The 20,041-nt window shown below is 43.9% G+C and overlaps 1 protein-coding gene across 4 annotated transcripts in view; it reads right to left on the reverse strand.

Annotated features, from left to right (window-relative positions):
- ppp1r21 (protein phosphatase 1, regulatory subunit 21) overlaps window positions 1-20,041 on the reverse strand; it is a 90,376-nt gene that overhangs the window by 15,214 nt on the left and 55,121 nt on the right. For all 4 annotated transcript variants that reach the window (XM_085980353.1, XM_085980358.1, XM_085980350.1 and 1 more), the window contains 3 exons: window positions 10,141-10,268; window positions 1,654-1,806; window positions 529-621 (listed from right to left, as the gene is read on the reverse strand). In XM_085980353.1, the coding sequence (XP_085836479.1) occupies window positions 529-621; window positions 1,654-1,806; window positions 10,141-10,268 (374 nt within the window). The remainder of the gene's footprint in view (window positions 1-528; window positions 622-1,653; window positions 1,807-10,140; window positions 10,269-20,041) is intronic.

The raw sequence follows: 20,041 nt of genomic DNA on the forward strand, positions 1-20,041 counted from the left end.
TACATTTTCTTAAACCTGAGCCTAATGTGCATAAATCAGTTTGGTGGCTTCAAATTTTAATTCTGATACACAAAAAGAGGAACTTAAAGAAGGAATATGGCATAAGCTCCATGCTTTCCTCAGGTCCAGATTGTTTATGCTGACTTTTGCTTGTTTTTTTGCTGATTTTTATATTCCAGCATTGGTCACAGCAAGATTGACGTAATTTGCTGGTTATGCCATTTACGGAAATTCCGAGTCTTAGTGTTTTTGCCTCCTTTGCATAAATCAAAGAGTCAGGTCTCTGCTCTCAACAGGGAACAACTCAGGTGACTGCAGCGGTGGACTGTACCTAAGCTCTTAGATGGTAAACAGGTGTCCAAAGCAAGAAATGACAGGGTGCACAGCCATCGCATTCCAAAGTATTTATAAAACCAAGTGAAAATTGTGTCAAAGTTCCTCGTTAATTGCTTAATTTTATCAAACGAATGCTATTTCAGTTTTTATACCAAAATTCCTGAAGCAACAACACAGAAGATGCATCATTACCTGTTGTGAAAGACCTTCCCGGCTTTCAGTAGAACTTAGAATGGTCCTGCGATTTGCCAAAGCCTCTTCATAAGGTACTGATCCTGGACAAGGCTGTAACAAGATTATTCCATTACATTACCTTCAACACTAAAAAAGGCTCCAAGCAACAGAACAAACAATATTCAGTGCGTTATAAAACTCTCCAAAATAACATTTTCTCCAACTGTTTTATCCCGTACAAGGCTCATTGGTCATCCTCTCCCTGTCCCTACAAGCTTTCTAAATATACTTCTGAACATCAATGTTGCCCCTGGCCTTGATCACCGTCACTACCCGAAGATGATTTGCCTGCACTACCTCTAGTTGGTCCCTTCCTCATTCTCATCGTCTCTCCAACTGGATCTCATATCAGGTACTGATTAATGGATTATTGCAATTACCAAGTCATCCCCTTGTTCCCCACACCCTCTCCTCGCACCAAGAATACTTGAATCTTGCAATCTACTTCTTCCCCCACTCTCTCCTGTACATGGGCATGCATATATATGTATGCATATACACACATATATACATAAAGATATAAATAAATATATAATCCACACAAAACTTAGCAGCAATTCAGTTGTTTTGATGTAATAAAACTACAATAAATATCAGTGGTTTATAATTTAACTACAAGATAGAACTACTGACAAATATTTGTTGATTATTTATACAATACTTATTGGAACATTCCGTTTTTAATTCTCTAATTCGTGTGTGACAGGAACATGAAAATTGTAGAGGACAACATGACATAGGTGAAAAGTAAAAAGAGGATAATGATGGGCAAGGCAGTTCATGACCCATATGATCACTTCTTTGGTATCATGTTACAAAGATAGACAAACAATCTGCAGACTAGAATTGCTAGAGAGTTCGGAACAGATCAGCCTGCATACATAACTGACCCCGCTACAGACCAGATTACCCAGCTACTGAACTAGAATATCCATTACAGCAAGAACAGCAAAGCAGAAGCTACTTGCTCAAACAAATTGAGATCCTTGTTTCAATGCCCTACCCTATTTCCCTCCCCTATCCCAACATCAGATGTAGCATGAAATCACAATGTATTAGTTTATTAGCATATTTATAACAAACCTTCTTTAGAGACTTAATATAAGCAGCTGCTTGCTTCTTGTTCTCCAGCATACACTCTGCGGAGAGGGGGTTGATTACCCCCATTCCTCCCTTTGAGCCATACACTGAAGGAGCCGTAAAGAAGTCCAGGTTGTTGCTGAAGAACGTACCAATCTAGAGACACAAAAACATGGACTGCAATTAACAGTGTATGTATATCAAGAAGTTGAAGGTACAGGTAGACTACCCTTTATCCGGACTTCCGAAAACCGAAACCCTCTAAAAACCGAAGGTTTTTTCGTTCAGCGTAAGTCGTGCGTACGAACGAAAAAACCTTCGGTTTTTAGAGGGTTCCGGTTTCGGAAGTTCGGATAAAGGGTAAGTCGTGCGCACGACCCCCCGCCGACCCCGCCGGCCCCGACAACCGCCGACCCCGCCAGCCCCGACAACCGCCGACCCCCCCGCGGACCCCGCCGGCCCCGACCCCCCCGCGGACCCCGACAACCGCCGACCCCCCCGCGGACCCCGCCAGCCCCGACAACCGCCGACCCCGCCAGCCCCGACAACCGCCGACCCCCCCGCGGACCCCGCCGGCCCCGACAACCGCCGACCCCCCCGCCGGCCCCGACAACCGCCGACCCCGCCAGCCCCGACAACCGCCGACCCCCCCGCGGACCCCGCCGGCCCCGACCCCCGCCGACCCCGACTGACTTACGCTGAGCGTCAGCGTAAGTCGTGCGCACGACCCCCCGCCGACCCACCTTCCAAAATCCGAAATTCTCCTTTATCCGAAACTCGGCTGGTCCCGAGGTTTTCGGATAAAGGATAGTCTACCTGTACCTTTGTTTTGCACAGTAAGAATTGTTTCAAGAACAAAACTTTTCAGTGACAGTAAAACAGGCTCTAAACAGTGCTGCCATCTCAGAAGCTATTACAATAAAACACCTACTGAGGCTTTTTGTAAATCACTTAAAATTTATACAGGAAACTTTTTTTTTTAAATCCAGCACGGACGGGACCGACGTGGTGCCGGTTCATCAAAAATTCCGGATAACCGAAAGCTATAGTAAAAGATACGGAGCTCAGAGCTCCGTATAAAGCAACAAACCCTGTTGCTTAGCAACAGGTTCAGAACAATGGCCACAAGTTGCAAGCGTCTCTGTAGCTTAGCAACAGCTGCAGCCACACCCTTGCACAGCAACAGATGGAGGAAGGCAAGTAATAAAAGTTACCTGAACCTACTCCTGAATTTTGCCGGTTGACCGAGATTTCCGGTTATTTAGGTGCCGGAAAATCGAAAGTTTCCTGTAAACCACTGAATCACAATGATACAACACATTCGGCCCATCATGCCTGTGCCAACTCTTTGAAAGAGCTATCCAATTAGTCCTACTCCCCTGCCCTTTCCCCATAGCCCTGCATTTGTTTTCCCTTCAAGTATTTATACAATTCCCTTTTTAAAGTTATTGAATTTGATTCCACCACCCTCTTTCAGGCAGTGCATTCCAGATCATCAGAACTCACTACGTAAAAAACAATTCTTATCTCGCCTCTGGTTCATTTGCCAATTACCGTAAATCTGTGTCCTTCTATCGCTGGAAACAGTTTCTCCTTACGTACTCTATCAAAACCCTTCATGATTTTGAACACCTCCATTAAATCTCCCCTTAACCTTCTCTGCTCCAAGAACAACCCCAGCTTCTCTAGTCTCTCCACAAAACTAAAGTCCCTCATCCCCGTACCTAGTAAATCACCTCTGCACCCTCTCGAAGGCCTTGACATCCTTCCTAAAGTATGGTGCCCAGAATTGGACACAGTACTCCAGCTGGGGCCTAGCCAGTGTTTAATAAAGGTTTAGCATAACTTCCTTGCTTTCGTACTCTATGCCTCTGTTTATAAAGCCAAGTATCCCGTATGCTTTTTGTATGTACACCCCGATCTTTTTGTCCCTGCAACTGCTTTAAAATTGTACCATCTAATTTATATTGCATCTCCTCATTCTTCCTACCAAAATGCATGACTTCACAATTCTCTACGTTAAATCTCATCTGCCACATGTCTGCTCATGTTCCCCTGAAGTTTGTTACTATCCTCCTCATTGTTTACCACATTTCACGTCATCAGCATGTGAAGGAATAAGCCATATAGCCTATTCAGAAAAATACACCATCTTATGAAAGAATTCTGGCCTTAGTAAAACATGACAAACTGGATTTGGAAATTTAGAAACCTAACTATGAAATAGCTATGAAAGAATTCTGGCTATTGAGATAAGACAGTTGTTGACCTGAATAAATAACCTTATTGAAACAGAAGGTGCATGGCTCTGACAGGTTGACCTTTGGGGACAAAAACAATGGTTCACCCTGGATAAGGTGTTCTAATTTAAACTTCATAAAGATGGCACATAAGATAAGGAACATCTGCCCTCAAAGATGACAAAATAAGGAACACCTGCCCTTCACACCGTTTTATATGGTCAACCCAGAACACCTGGAGGTGAGACAAGATTCTGTAATATTACAAGCTGATGTAGCAGTAAGAATTGCAGAGGTTGGCAGAAAGATGAATAGGGATTATTGGCTTGCATCAGCAGAAACTTTAAAGTAAATACAACTGGAAAAGGGTATAAATATTGAAGTTTCAAATGGGATATCAGAGTCGCCTTAAATCGGGCAAGGCGATTCTCTACTAGAGGCAGGCTCTGTGGTCTACCACTCTTTGTACCTCGGGGATCAAAGGTATTTGATATTGATGGATAACCTGTATAGAAAACTTTAAGAACTGTAATACTGTAGCGAAGTTAAGATTTAAAAGTAAGATTCTCTGTTAATAAGATAGTATTTTTCTCTTTTTAGATCCGTTAACGTTGCGATTAACTGATTCACTAACTGTAAATTACATGTCGGTTCTTTTAATAAATCTCTATTTTTAGAATTGTCTCAAGTCTTCTGCATCAATAACTTGCAAATTCAATTTCCGTACACTCGTTGGTGAAGTTATAGAATTCTGAGGGAGTTTTCTGGACCCTCATAATATCCGGGACGTTAGTCTAGCTAAAACTTATTAAAAGCGCTATCTGGAGGACGGTAACATTCTCAGGTTGTTCCTTTCCTTTAGGGAGAGATAGCCCGGACCTTTAGACCCAATTAAGCATCTTTAGGATTCGGCTACCTCAAACTTTATTTGAAAGTGAACGTCTGAGAAATACGCCTGATCCGGGGTAGCCCTAAAGGGGCTAGGATGAGTAAATATCCCTTCAAGCAAACTTTGAAATTATGTCCTGTATACCCATCCAGGTCATTATTATATATCAAAAACAATCGCAGTGGTCCTAATCAACGTTCCCGCTAAGCTGCATGGACATGTGACTGTCTGGTGGTCCCATGCAGGCAGCTTACTGGCTTTTCAATGGGAGATTTTGCGCAGGTGCAACATTTTGAATGGGCCGCGCTGCCAGTTAGAGGGATCATGCACCCAAAAATTTTTTTTTAGGGGGAACATTGGTCCCAATACTGACCCCTGGGGGATACCAGTCTGAAAAACAACCATTCACCACTACTCTCTGCTTTCTGTCCTTTAGTCAATTTTGTATCCACACTGCCGCTGTCCCTTTAATCTGATGGGCCTCAATTGTGCCAACAAGTCTATTATGTGGAAGCTATTCCCTTATGCTATAATTCACGAAGAATTTAACTGGCCATAAACCCGTTTTATACAAAACTAATGCTTCTTTAAACATCAACAACCCGCAATTCAGCAAAAAAAAAAAAAAATTCTCAAATATATAAAAGAGATGAATTACCACTGTGCAAAATATGGAGACAGTGGCCAATTGTAACCCTTTACACTTTCAATCCTGACAACCAAGATCTACTGATTGACATAGCTATACACAAATGATAGATACCATCAGTGGGCTGACCAAACCGTTCATAAATTGGACGATCCAATTTCTACAAAGACAGCTAGGCAGTGTTAATATTTTTGTACTGAACAGATTTTCCCCGAATGCAATTTGAGCAGAAGTCTTTGTTCTGTGGACATACCTCAGTAGCCAACAGTGAAACCTATACCATTACTATTCTACATTGTGGTGTGTATGGTTCCTTTTCAGAGAATTTGAAACACACCAATTGTGGCGACATGTTCATTGTTCAAAATGCTGAATTGTTGTGCAGCATTCTTTGCCAGCACTGAATAACCTGCTTTACTGATGCACTTGAATTTAATTCACTCTGGTGCACACCAAGATACAAAGTGTGAACAGTGGGCCTTTCAGCTTCAATATCTTGGGTTCACATGATCTTTTCTTTTGGCTTTTCAGTTTAAATTATCTGCTCATCCCTCTAGATCACCATCTGCCGCTCTGTAACTGAACAGCTTTCCTCTTCCTGCTGTGGTCCATAAATTCCTGTTGTGCTAAACCTCACATAAATCCAAACATTTCACTTGATTTTGAAAATTGTTCTCCAAGAAATAGGTGCCACATACAACTTTGGCTCAGTGGTAGCATTCCTGCCTCTGGAGTCAGAAGATGCAGGGTCGCGAATCCCACTCCAGACAGACCCAGCGAGTGGAGTCAGAGCTCTGGCTCTGAATTCTGGGTTGACATCCAGCGGGAAACCCGCGTCCGGTGGGTGTGGGTGGGTGGCCCGCCCTCATCGTATGGGTTGTGGGAGCCCATAAAACCCTCACACCCTCGGCCGGTATAAAAAGGTGGATTCAGCCATGGAAGGAGCTTTCACGTCACAGCCTGTCAGACTGTTAGTCAGCCTGCGAATCCTTCCACTACAGTACTTCACTTTCTCCAAGGGAAGAGCGGGAAGATACGAAATGATGATGTAGAAACTTTATGCAACACTCAATGCAAAATTCCTCATTATTACAGCTTCAGGCCAGATTAGATGCCAATAAGGATTTATGGTTGGTTCCCAACAGAGGAATTCAGTGAATCGGCGTCCACTGCACGAGCCGGCAGCCTGTTCCCAGAGAATAGTGGTGCTCTGGAACAAGCTGCTGGCTCATGTGGTGGACGCCAATTCACTAAATTCTTTCAAGAGAGCTAGACCGATATCTGGCTGGGATGGAGATCTAGCCTTTCTCCGTAACTCACAGGTCAAATATTAGGAATCAACCTTGTGACTTTTTTCTGCACTGCTTTCAACATTTGAACGTCCCGCTTGAGGCTGGACGATCAGGAATGGATGCAGTACTCGAGGTGAAATCTGACCACAGTGCCATACAGTTTGGTTACTACTACTTCTGATTTATAAGCTATTGTTTTGGCTATGTAGTTCAACATTCTGTTGGCTTGAGGTCATCCAAAACTCGGCTGCCCATGTCCTAACTCGCACCAAGTCCCGTTCACCCATCAGCCCCGTGCTCGCTGACCTACATTGGCTCCTGGTTGAGCAACACCGATTTAAACATTTTCATCCTTGTTTTCATGGCCTTGTCCTTCCCCATCTCTTCAATCTCCTCCAGCCCCACAACCCACCCCTCTCAGATATCTGCACTCCTCTAATTCTGGCCTCTTGAAACATAGAAACAGGAGTAGGCCATTCAGCCCCTCGAGCCTGCTCCGCCATTTAATGAGATCATGGCTGATCATCCAAATTCAGTACCCTGTCCCTGCTTTCTCCCCATATCTCTTGATCCCTTTAGCCTTAAGAAATATATCCAACTCCTTCTTGAATATATTTAATGAATTGGCCTCTACTGCCTTCTGTGGTAGAGAATTCCACAGGTTCACCACTCTCTGGGTGAAGAAATTCCTCCTCATTTCTGTCCTAAATGGCTTACTCCTTATCCTTAGACTGTGACCCCTGGTTCTGGACTCCCCCGCCATTGGGAACATCCTTCCTGCATCTAGTCCTGTTAGAATTTTATAAGTTTCAATGAAATCCCCTCTCATTCTTCTACACTCCAGCGAATGTAAACCCAATCGACCCAATCTCTCCTCGTACGTCATTCCTGCCATCCCAGGCATCAGTCTGGTGAATCTTCGCTGCACTCCCTCCATGGCAAGAACATCCTTCCTCAGATAAGGCGACCAAAATTGCACACAATACTCAAGGTGTGGTCTCACCAAGGCCCTGTACAACTGCAGCAAGACATCCTTGCTCCTGTACTCGAATCCTCTTGCTATGAAGGCCAACATACCATTTGCCTTCGTAACCACCTGCTGCACCTGCATGCTTACCTTCAGCGACTGGTGCAGAAGGACACCCAGGTCTCGTTGCACTTCCCCTTCTCCCAATCTATTGCCGTTCAGATAATAATCTGCCTTCCTGTTTTTGCCACCAAAGTGGATAACCTCGCATTTATCCACATTATACTGCATCTGCCATGCATCTGCCCAATCACCCAACCTCTCCAAATCATACTGGAGTTTCTCGGCATCCTCCTCACAGCACACACGCCCACCCAGCTTTGTGTCGTCTGCAAACTTGGAGATATTAGTTCCCTCGTCTAGATCATTAACATATATTGTGAACAGCTGGGGTCCTAGCACCAATCCCTGCGGTACCCCACTAGTCACTGTCCACCACTCGGAAAAAGACCCGTTTATTCCAATGCTTTGCTTCCGGTCTGCCAACCGGTTCTCTATCCAAGTCAGTACCTTACCTCCAATCCTGTGTGCTTTAACTTTGCACGCTAATCTCTTATACGGGACCTTATCGAAAGCTTTCTGAAAGTCCAAATACACCACATCCACTGGTTCTCCCTTATCTATTCTACCAGTTACATCTTCAAAAAATTCCAGTAGATTAGTCATCCCTGATTTTAATCATTCAACCATTGGTGGCCGTGCCTTCAGCTGCCTAGGCCCGAAGCTCTGGAATTCCCTCCCTAAAGCTCTCCGCCATTCTACCTCTCTTTTCTCCTTTAAGGCGTGCCTTAAAACCTACCTCTTTGATCAAGCTTTTGGTCAACTGCCCCAATTGCTCCTTATATGGCTCAGTGTCAAATTTTGTTTTATAACACTCCTGTTAAGTGCCTTGGGATGTTTTACTACATTAAAGGCGCTATGTAAATACAAGTTGTTGTTGATCGATTGCTTCTCTCCATTGGCCGGTCATGTTTAGTTGCGAGTCTATTAAGACTCCTAGGTCTTTTTCAGCTTCATCCGTAGTTAGTTCAACACCATTTATGGAATACATGCATCACTTATTTTTCCTTCCCATGTGCAGTACTTTGCACTTGTCTACATTAGATTTTATTTGCCTACTTACTTATTTTGTCCAACCTATTCTGTAATTTATGCACGCAACTCATTCCGTAATGTAGGAACTGCTTCCTCTCGCTCCACTGCCCCCTTAGTTTGGTACCAGCAGCAAATTCGATCAATTTGCATAAAGGAACTCAATCCAAATCATATATGCAAACAAATAATGGACATTTAGTCCATTTTAAAACATTCATCCAGTAGGAATCTGCACTGGGAAATATTTTCAGCAACAATTTACATTTCCCATTGCTGGACTGAATTCTACAATGCATTGAAGGAACTTTTATGATACTGCAGTATTATTATGCTGAACAGCTGCACTCACATACTTCAGTGAATGCTATAAACATTTAAATATTAATAAATGTACACTAGAGACGGTGGAGGGAAGTGGAATGCAGAGGTCATGTACAAAGTAGCTTGCGAGAAAGACTGAATTACAATCAGCAAATTGAAGTTGGGCGGAAGGAATAAGTAACTGGCTGTTTTAGTGGCCCTAACTTCCTGTTGCAACTGAAACAGAGTGATGATGAATAGATCTGGTTTTACTAGAGGGTGACCCTCCACTCTCACTATTTCACTTGTACTGTGTATTGCGTGGTGTCCAAAACAAATTTAAATAGCCCATTAGCAGACACTTTTTTTAAATAAAGAAGTGAAAGACAGCAGTCAAATAGTCTCATTATGAAGTGAAGATGGTGCTTTACACAATTTTGTTTAACTACGATACACTAGCCAATCGTCCCATTGCGATTTTACTGCAAGTAAGTAGTCAGCCCACCAGCCAGTCAGTCAAATAAAACAATACACCATTATTTTGTTAAGAACTACTCCAACAAATGAAATAAAGAAAACTCTGGAAAAGTGCAGGTCAGTCAACACCCGAAAAAGACAGGTTAACATTTTAGGTGGGACATTTTCTGCTTTATTTCAATTGAGCTTCTAAAGCTTATTTAAATCTGCTGCAAGTGTTTGCGTATTTGAAAAGGAAAAATGGGATTAGACAGCTCGAGTTAAAGAGCTAACACTGGCACAGGCACAATAGACCAAATGGCCACCTTCTGTGCTGAATTTTCTATGAATCTGGGAAGCCTGTTTAGCAGATTGTGCACTCAGTTCAATCAGCTTAAAAGAAGTTACTGCAACTTATCTAGGATTTAAATACTATTAAAAAGTAACTTCTCGTATTAGTTGCAAGCAAATGTGGCAACCATTTAAAAACTGCCAATAACATTTTCCTCATTTTGTAGCAGTTGTAGCTCATGAGCAGTTACCTTTCCTGTAACATTTGACAATGCTATGACAGAAGAAAGAATGCAGTCGTTGGTAGTTTTAAGCTTCTGTGTAATGGTGGGTAGTTCTTGCTCTAATGAAACCTTCTGACTGTAGTGCTTGGAAATATCTAAGACAGAGAAACAAAAACACTCATTAGCTCTGCAATAAACATTGATTTCTCAAAAGATAGCAATTTTAAAACCACATTTTTCCAAGAATGTGTGTTATGTACAAAAATTATGCAGGTTATTTTGATACACATGTCTAATCAAGATTCATATATTCCTACCTGGGACTGACATAGTTAAGTCAGACACATCTTGGTAGGTGACACAGACTAACATGAATAATACAAGAGGGTAAAGGTGTGTCGCTCTAGATAGGCAACTTTTCTTCCCTTTAGGAAGGGGCAGAACATTTGAGCCAGTAAAGTGCTTCCCATTCTTTTCCCCAGAGATTGAGCCACTGGAGGGAGAAAACCATCAGGAATTGTTGGCATCCCAGGCATAATCAGAACATTACTTTATCCACCAGCACATTTATCAATAGAGACTGAATCGGAGTTGGAGGACGTCAGGTGATACAAATATAAATGGAATGCACTGAATCATTGCAAACAAAAATCCAGAGGGAGGAGTAGGGAATAGAAGACGACATTCTAGAAAGTGAAAGGACACAATACAAATCTATCCAGACAATAATCTGTTGCCAGAGCCCCATCCCAGAAAGGCACCTTTTTGGACAGGGTGCAAAACGTGGTAAAGTGTATTTACAAATTCTCCAAAAGGCTGCTAAAACAATCAGCTTGCAGCTATGGATTTGGGCCTATAAAGAATCAAATACAAGCATGATATCACTAAAGGATATGGGACTCAATCACCCAAACAGAAGATAATTCTGACCTACCCAAAAGGTAGAATGGGCAGATGTGGCATTCCTACAAAAAAGAAACCCACCTCAAAACCCCACCAAACTTGCAAATGACTGGGTGTGACAAATGCCACCTGCCTCCTACTCAGGGGTAGGGTGGTGGCTGTACTACAACAACAACAACTTGTATTGATATTGTACTTTAATGTATAAAAATGACCCAAGGTGCTTCACAGAGGTGTAAAAAATTAGATATTAGCTGGGGTGATCAAAAGCTTGGTCAAAATGGTGAGTTTTAAGGGAGGGCCTTAAATGATGAGAGTGAGGTGGAGATGTTTAGAAAGAAAAGTCCAGAGTATGGGGTCTATGGTCTGAAGGCACGGCCGCCAATGATGGGACGAAGGGGGGCGGGGGGGGGAAGCACAAGAGGCCAAGAGTCAGGAAAAAAAGAGAGAGAGACACTTCGGGAGCTAGAGTTGGTTATAGAGATAGGGTTGGGCGAGGCTATGAAGGGATTGACATTTTTAAATTTGAGGCATTAGACGACAGTTAAGTCAGTGAAGACCAGGGTGATGGGTGAGCGAGTGATAAATGCATAGAAAAGGGTTTCCAGCAGTATAGGCTGAGGTAGGGGCAGAGGCAAAAACTTCACTTCACTTTGCAGGCAACTATACCTGTAGTGGACAGCTACTACACCCTAATAAAAAAGGTTAAATAGTGGAAGAACCCATAACTATGCTTAACGCCTATGCCCCAAATGAGGACTTCCTTGCATTCCCTTAATAATTCACTCCACCACCTGCACAACGTGGCTGCAGTGTACCATCTACAATATGCAGCAACTCGCCAAGACTTCTTCAACAGCACCTCCCATGACTGCTACCACCTAGAAGGACAAGGGCAGCAGGCGTATAGGAACACCACCACCTCCAAGTCACACAACATCCTGACTTGGAAATATATCACCTATATTGCCACTTCTTAGTTGCTGGGTCAAAATCCTGGAACTCCCTACTTAACAACAATGTAGGGGTACCTTCGCCACACAGACTGCAGTGGTTCAAGGCAGCGGCTCACCACCACCTTCTCAAGGGCAATAAATGCTGGCGACACCCACATCATGTGAATGAATACATTTTTTAAAAAGTCCCCACATATGCCACAGCTATGGAAGGCAGTAATTATGAGTGCAGACGACTAGGACAGGCTCCCGGCAGGCACAAGATACCAAGGTCAAGCAGCCCGAACAATCAGAGGACCTAGGACATTTTCGCAGGCCCTATGCCCCAGAGAAGGAATTCATCTTCAATGTGAACCCACAAAAGAAATACTCCAGGGTACATTACTTCTTCTGAGTTACATACTGCGACATGGGATTAATAGCCATCTCAGATCATATCCTGTATTACTCTCTAGTTCATTCTAGCCAACCACCCATGCCTCTTCTGACAGATACCTCAACATTGCCCGCCTATGGTGATCCAGAGTTCCTATCCTATCTCCGGGTAAGCTGCATTGCTGGATACCAGAGGTCCCACATCTCCCCCACACTAAAATGGGAAACCACCAAAGCTGTCCACTTCATCACCGCTTTTCTCTGCCAAGAGGCACAAAAGACTGCAAGCCCAGAAAGATCTTCAACAGAGGAGACACTGAACAGAGAACACTGAAGAGGCTTCAATACAGGCCAGAAAGGACCCAAAATCCTATTCCCTACTCCCGGAGCTTACGCCTCTCCTATTGAAACTCCTACACTATGTGCTGGATACAAAGACCCTCCAAGACACACTCAGGGCAGCCACAATTGCATTAAAAAAAGAAAGGTAAACCCAACTGTTGGAGGCCAATCATCTCAGCCCCAGGATATCACTGCAGGTGTTCCTCAGGGCTATGTCCTAGGCCCAACCATCTTCAGCTGCATCATCAATGACCTTCCCTCTATCAGAAGGTCAGAAGTGGGGATGTTCGCTGATGATTGCACAGTGTTCAGTTACATTCACAACTCCTCAGATAATGAGGCAGTCCATGCCCGCATGCAGCAATGACCATCTCCAGCAAGAGAGTCTTGTCACCTCCTCTTGACGTTCAACAGGATTACCATCGCCATATCCCCCATCAATAACATCCGGGGGGGGAATCATCACTGACCAGAAACTTAACTGGACCAGCCACATAAATACTGTGGCTGCAAGAGCAGGTCAGAGGCTGGGTATTCTGTGGCACGTGACTCACCTCCAGAACAATGTTCCCTTTAAGCTGCTCAGTTGCACAGTGCTCTGCGGCTCCCACACAGCCAGCTCACCGGCTTTTAAATAGGAAAAACCGCGCACCCAAAAAAAAGTTAAAGGGAACTTTGGTTCCGACTCCCCAAAGCCTTTCCACCATCTACAAGGCACAAGTCAGGAGTGTGATGGAATACTCTCCACTTGCTTGGATGAGTGCAGTTCCAACAACACTCTAGAAGCTCGACACCATCCAGAACAAAGCAGTCTGCTTGACTGGCACCCCATCCACTACCTTCAACATGCACTCCCTCCACCACTGGCGTACCGTGGCTGCAGTGTGTAGCATCTACAAGATGCGCTGCAGCAACTCGCCAAGGCTTCTTCGACGGCACCTCCCAAACCCACAACCTCTACCGCCTAGAAGGACAGGGGCAGCAGGCGCATGGGAACACCATCACCTCCAAGTCACACACCATCCTGACTTGGAAATATATCGCCACTCCTTCATCGTCGTTGGGTCAAAATCCTGGAACTCCCTCCCCAACAACAGTGGGAGTACCTTCACCGCACAGACTGCAGAGGTTCAAGAAGGCAGCTCACCACCACCTTCTCAAGGGTAATAAGGGATGGGCAATAAATGCTGGCCTTGCCAGTGTCTCCCACATCCCATGAACAAACAAAAAACTGCTCTAAAACAGAGAGCATGCCCCTCACAAATACAACAATCTTATTTCCTTGCATGGTCAGGGGCCATTTTTGAATACTTTGGCCTAAATGTCACACCAAAGTCACCATCCTGCACAAAAGAACCCTCTCCACTCATCTTTGCAGCACATATGCTGACCTAATCAGATGAACAACTTATTCATACCACACCTAGCTGAAGATGAATATTCACCCTTCTTTTGGAATCAGATTCTAAACACCACCAAATGTAGAGAAAGACACAAATACCTTACGTTACATATAGAAGATGCACAAATTCCATCCGTCTATACCCCACAACTGCCGGAGGGCATCCTTCTCCACATATACCTATCATGTCTCCGCATTCAGCCATTTTGGATTGCAGTCCAGAGGCTGCAATCAGAGGTCCAGTGCTGGCTGGGTTTGCCCACTGGAGAGGGTGGACCTCCCAGCGTGGAGCAGGCTAGCTTAACTCTTATTACGACCTGCATGATGCAATAACTTCCTCTGTGGGAAAGTACAGACCTCTGCACAACACATGCGGCTGAAACACATTTGCAGCATATAATAATCAGACAAGAGATACTTAGCCTCTGCCTGGAACTGGGGGAAATACCAAGCAGGTAGTGGCACATTCTTGAAGGCCAGTCAACACAAACTGGCCTCCCTCTGGCACAGCATCCCACTCGGAGCATGAAGGGTGACAAATCCCAACCAACATAACCACGAGTATACAGGGTCCCTTCTTCAAAGCATAACTAACCTACAGAAACCAAGACCTAACAAGATATCGCAATCCCTTAATCTGCATTTTTCCAGTGTAAGCACAGTCATGCCAAGAAATCTGAAGATATCAACACTCTCCTTTGTGAGAGCACAGGGTAATCACAATGTGCAATGGCTTCATAAAATATACATTTTCATAAAATGTGTAATGTACAATGATCTGAAAATATGTATGTGATTGTATACTCAAATGGCTTCATAAAATACTTTTGACAATCCGATTTAAATGAAAGACACAATGGATCAATTACAAGCAGCTGCAGCCCATTGGGATCTGTCAGTGGTGATGTCATTTACTGCTCACAGACACTGCAGTGGAAGAACAAATCTAGGAACACAAACACAAGGGAACTGCATTCTAAAACTACTTGGATGAATTCATAAAATAATGTGAATATTCTCAATAATTCCAAAAGGACTTTAATCCAGGCGATCACTTGTTTAGATCAGTTGGAACGTAAGTTAATATTGAATCTGAATATTGAAATGGGTCTACCTACAAAGAAAATCAAAAGTTTAATAAAAGGAAGAGTGTTGAAAGCGCCAACAAAAATCATAGAATCATAGAATGGTTACAGCACAGTAGGACGACATTCGGCCCATCAAGCCCATGCCGGCTCTCTGCAAGAGCACTTCAGCTCGTCCCACTCCCCAGCCCTTTCCCCGTAGCCCTGCAATTTTTCTCTCAGGTCCTTATCCAACTCCCTTTTGAAAGCAGTGATTGAGTTTGCTTCCACCTCCCTTTCAGGCAGTGCACCCCGATCCTAACCACTTGCTTTTCCAAAAAAAAATGTTCTTATGTTGCCTTTGGTTCTTTTGCCAATCACCTTAAATCTGTGTCCTCTGGTACTCAACCCCTCTGCCAATAGGAATAGTTTCTCTCTACCTACTCTGTCTAGACATAAGAAATAGGAGGAGTAGGCCATTTGGCCCTTCGAGCTTGCCAAACCGAAAATGACACGTTTATTCCTACTCTGTTTTCTGTCCGTTAACCAATGCTCAATCCAAGCTAGTATATTACCCCCCAATCTCATGAGTCCTAATTTTGTTTAATAACCTCTTGTGTGGCACCTTATCGAATGCCTTTGGAAAATCCAAATACACCACATCCACTGGTCTCCCCCACCTTATCTATTCTGCTAGTTAAAACCTCAAAAAATTCTAACAGATTTGTCAAACACGATTTCCCTTTCATAAATCCGTGTTGACTCTGCCCAATCCTATTATGAAGTGCCCTGTTACCACGTCCTTAATAATAGATTCTAGTATTTTCCCCCACTACTGATGTCAGGCTAACTGGTCTGTAGTTCCCCGTTTTCTCTCTCCCTCCTTTCTTAAATAATGGGGTTACATTTGCTGCCTTCCAATCTGCAGGAACCGATCTAGAATCTATGGAATTTTGGAAAATGGCAACCAATGCATCCACTATCTCTATGGCCAGCTCTTTAAAACACTAGGATGTAGGCCATCAGGTCCAGGGGATTTCTCAGCTTTCAGTCCCATTAATTTCTCAGTACTACTTTTTTACTAATACCAATTTCTTTCAGTTCCTCATTCTCGCTAGACCCTTGGTTCTCCACTATTTCCAGGAAGTTTTTTGCATTTTCTTCTGTGAAGACAGACACAAAGGCCAGAATTTTGCCAGTCCTCAGGGTGTGGGATTGGAGGCGGGACCGCTGTCAAAATCGCAGATTGGCAGTGGGTAGGAAACCCGCTGTCAACCCGTCTCCAATCAATCTTCCCAAGTGTCAGGTCCCCGATTTGCGCATGGACCAGACACCTAGCGGCAGGAAGAGGATTACAGCCACTTACCTGGCTGTTAACAGATACTTGTTAACAGGCTCGTTTTTAATTTTGCCGCTTCTGCCTCAGGTTCCCTGACATCTGGACACCACGCCAGTTAAGTGTGGTGTGTTGCGAATCTGCTGTACTGTTTCTGCATTGATAACAGCTGCAAAAGTGGTGGGAAGGATCCAATAGTGCACTGGTGAGTTTCAGAGGTAAGAAAATGTTGGAAAATCATTTTTAATGCATTTACACTTTTCTGTAGGTAACAAGTTTTGAATTGGCTGTCTAGTCCCACCTCATCGGGAGAACCTCTCTCACCAGTGACAGATCACTTCTGTAACCTCACCTGCAGCTGCCATCTGTTCTAGCCTAAGGAGGGAGTCACTGGAGAGCCTGGGTGCAAGAGCTCACCTTTGTAGTGATCGTCAGTGTTTGCAACAAGGGCAAAGGCTGAGTGAGGCTCCTCCAGCACTGCAGCCAGGGGCCCCTTACCTGCCTGAGTTGCAGTCACACCCTCCTGTCCCTGACCACTACCTAACCTAGGGGTGTAACTGCCTCCTGGATCAAATTGTCCAGGTAACTCTCCCCATCCCCGATACCCCGCAATGTCTGCACCTCAGACTCCAGCTCAAAAACTGAGCTGAAGTTCCTCAAGATGCAAGCACTGCAAACGTGGTTGTCCGGGATCACAATACGTACTCTCAACAAACTCGCACACCACCTGCACTACCATCCCTATATGACCTTGTTTTATTTAATTACATTTAATTAAATTTGCAATTAGGTAACTTAATTTACAGTGTAGTTTCCTGACTACTTGCTTGATCTAGATTAAGTTAAGGGTACTGAAATTAAATATTTACCTGCAATACAAAGCACTACAAGTAGTATAGGCAAAAAGCAGCAACTCCTTCCCCCTCTTCTCCAAATTCCCACTCTTTCCAAAATCCCAAATAAAACACTGTTCAAGACCACTCTGTCTAATCCCACTCTGTTCTGCAGAAATGTTCACTTTTACCTCACCCAATTTACAAGTGATGACTCCGCTCCCTTGCTCCCTGTGATTAGCGCCGATTCAAGACAAACACTTACAGCTGACTGACAGGTAACTGCCAGTGGCAGTCAGCTTCTGTTAACTACAGTTTTTAAAGTTCTAGGTTAAAATCAAAGTCTTAAACTAAAATTTCAATTTTTACAGCTTCTGCTTACCCAATACTTACCAGAAATTCCCACCGTTTCCAAATTCCCAAATAAAACACTGTTCAAGTCCACCCGGTTTAATCCCGCTCTGTGCAGACCACTCATGATTTTGAAGACCACTATCAAATCTCCTCTCAATCTTCTCTGCTCTAAAGAGAGCAACCCCAGCTTCTCCAGTGTATCCACGTAACTGAAGTCCCTCATCCCTGGAATCATTCTCGTAAATCTTTTCTGCACTCTCTCGAAGGCCTTCACATCCTTCCTAAAGTGCGGTGCCCAGAATTGGACACAATATACTCCAGTTGAGGCCGAACCCAGTGTTTTATACAGGTTCATCATAATTTCCATGCTTTTGTACTCTACACTTCTACTCATGAAGCCCAGGATCATGTAAGCTTTTTTTTTTTATAAACTGCTTTCTCAGCCTGCCCTGCCACATTCAACGATTTGTGCACATATACCCCATGGTCTCTGTGTTCATGCACCCTCTTTAGGATTGTACCCTTCAGTTTATATTTCCTCTCCTCATTCTTTCTACCAAAATGTATCACTTCGCATTTTTCTGCGTTAAATTTATTCCGCCACTTGTCCGCCATCCTGTCTATGTCCTCTTGAAGTCTACCACTATTTCCCTCACGGTTCACTATACTTCCAAGTTTTGTGTCATCTGCAAATTTTGAAATTGTGCCTTGTACACCCACATCCAAGTCATTAATATATATCAAGAAAAGCAGTGGTCCTAGAACCAACCCAAGGAACACTACTGTATACCTTCCTCCAGTCCAAAAAACAACTGTTCACTACTACTCTCGGTTTCCTGTCACTTAGCCAATTTCATATCCATGCAACCACTGTCCCTTTTATTCCATGGGCTTCAACTTTGCTGGCAAGCCTATTATGTGGCACTTTGTCGAACGCCTTTTGGAAATCCATGTACACCAAGTCAAATGCATTGCCTTCATCAACCCTCTGTTACCTCATCAAAAAGCTCAATCAAGTTGGCTAAACAAGATTTGCCTTTAACAAATCCGTGCCGGCTTTCCTTAATTAATCCACACTTGAAGTGACTGTTAATTTTGTCCCGGATTATGGTTTCTAAAACCTTCCCCACTACCAAGGTTAAATTGACTGGCCTATAGTTGCTGGTTTATCTTTACACCCTCTAACACCACGCCCGTTTCTAAGGAGGATTGGAAGATTATGGCCAATACCTCCGCGATTTTTTCCTTCACTTCCCTCAGCATCCTAGGATGCATCCCATCCGATCCAAGTGACTGATCTACTTTAAGTACAGCCAGCCTTTCTAGGACCACGTCTTTATCAATTTTTATCCCATCCAGTATCTCCTCTACCTTCTCCTTCACTGTGTCTATGGCAGCATCTTCTTCCTTGGTGAAGACAGATGCAAAGTACTCATTTAGTACCTCAGCCATACCCAGCCTCCATGTGTAGGTCTCCTTTTTGGTCCCTTTGTATTTTAACAATGTATTTAAACAAGTGAACATAGAAACATAGAAGATAGGAGCAGGAGTAGGCCATTCGGCCCCTCGAGCCTGCTCCGCCATTCAATGAGATCATGGCTGATCATCCAAATTCAGTACCCTGTCCCTGCCTTCTCCCCATATCCCTTGATCCCTTTACCCTTAAGAAATATATCCAACTCCTTCTTGAATATATTTAATGAACTGGCCTCCACCGCCCTCTGTGGCAGAGAATTCCACAGGTTCAGCACTCTCTGGGTGAAGAAATTCCTCCTCATTTCAGTCCTAAATGGCTTACCCCTTATCCTTAGACTATGACCCCTGGTTCTGGACTCCCTGGCCATCGGAAACATCCTTCCTGCATCTAGTCTGTCCAGACCTGACAGAATTTTATAGGTTTCGATGAGATCCCCTCTCAATCTTCTAAACTCTAGTGGGTATAAGCCCAATCGACACAATCTCTCCTCATACGTCATTCCTGCCATCCCAGGTATCAGCCTGGTGAATCTTCGCTGCACTCCTTCCATGGCAAGAACATCCTTCCTCAGATAAGGCGACCAAAACTGCACACAATATTCAAGGTGCGGTCTCACCAAGGCCCTGTACAACTGCAGCAAGACATCCTTGTTCCTGTACTCGAACCCTCTTGCTACGAAGGCCAACATACCATTTGCCTTCTTAACCGCCTGCTGCACCTGCATGCTTACCTTCAGCGACTGGTGCACAAGAACACCCAGGTCTCTCTGCACTTCCCCTTCTCCCAATCTATTGCCATTCAAATAATAATCTGCCTTCCTGTTTTTGCCACCAATGTGGATAACCTCACATTTATCCACATTATAGTGCATTTGCCATGTTTCTGC

The sequence above is a fragment of the Somniosus microcephalus genome, chromosome 3 (genome assembly GCF_052327205.1).
Source record: "Somniosus microcephalus isolate GS21.2 chromosome 3, FLI_Smic_1.0, whole genome shotgun sequence".
NCBI classification, from domain to species: Eukaryota; Metazoa; Chordata; class Chondrichthyes; order Squaliformes; family Somniosidae; genus Somniosus; species Somniosus microcephalus.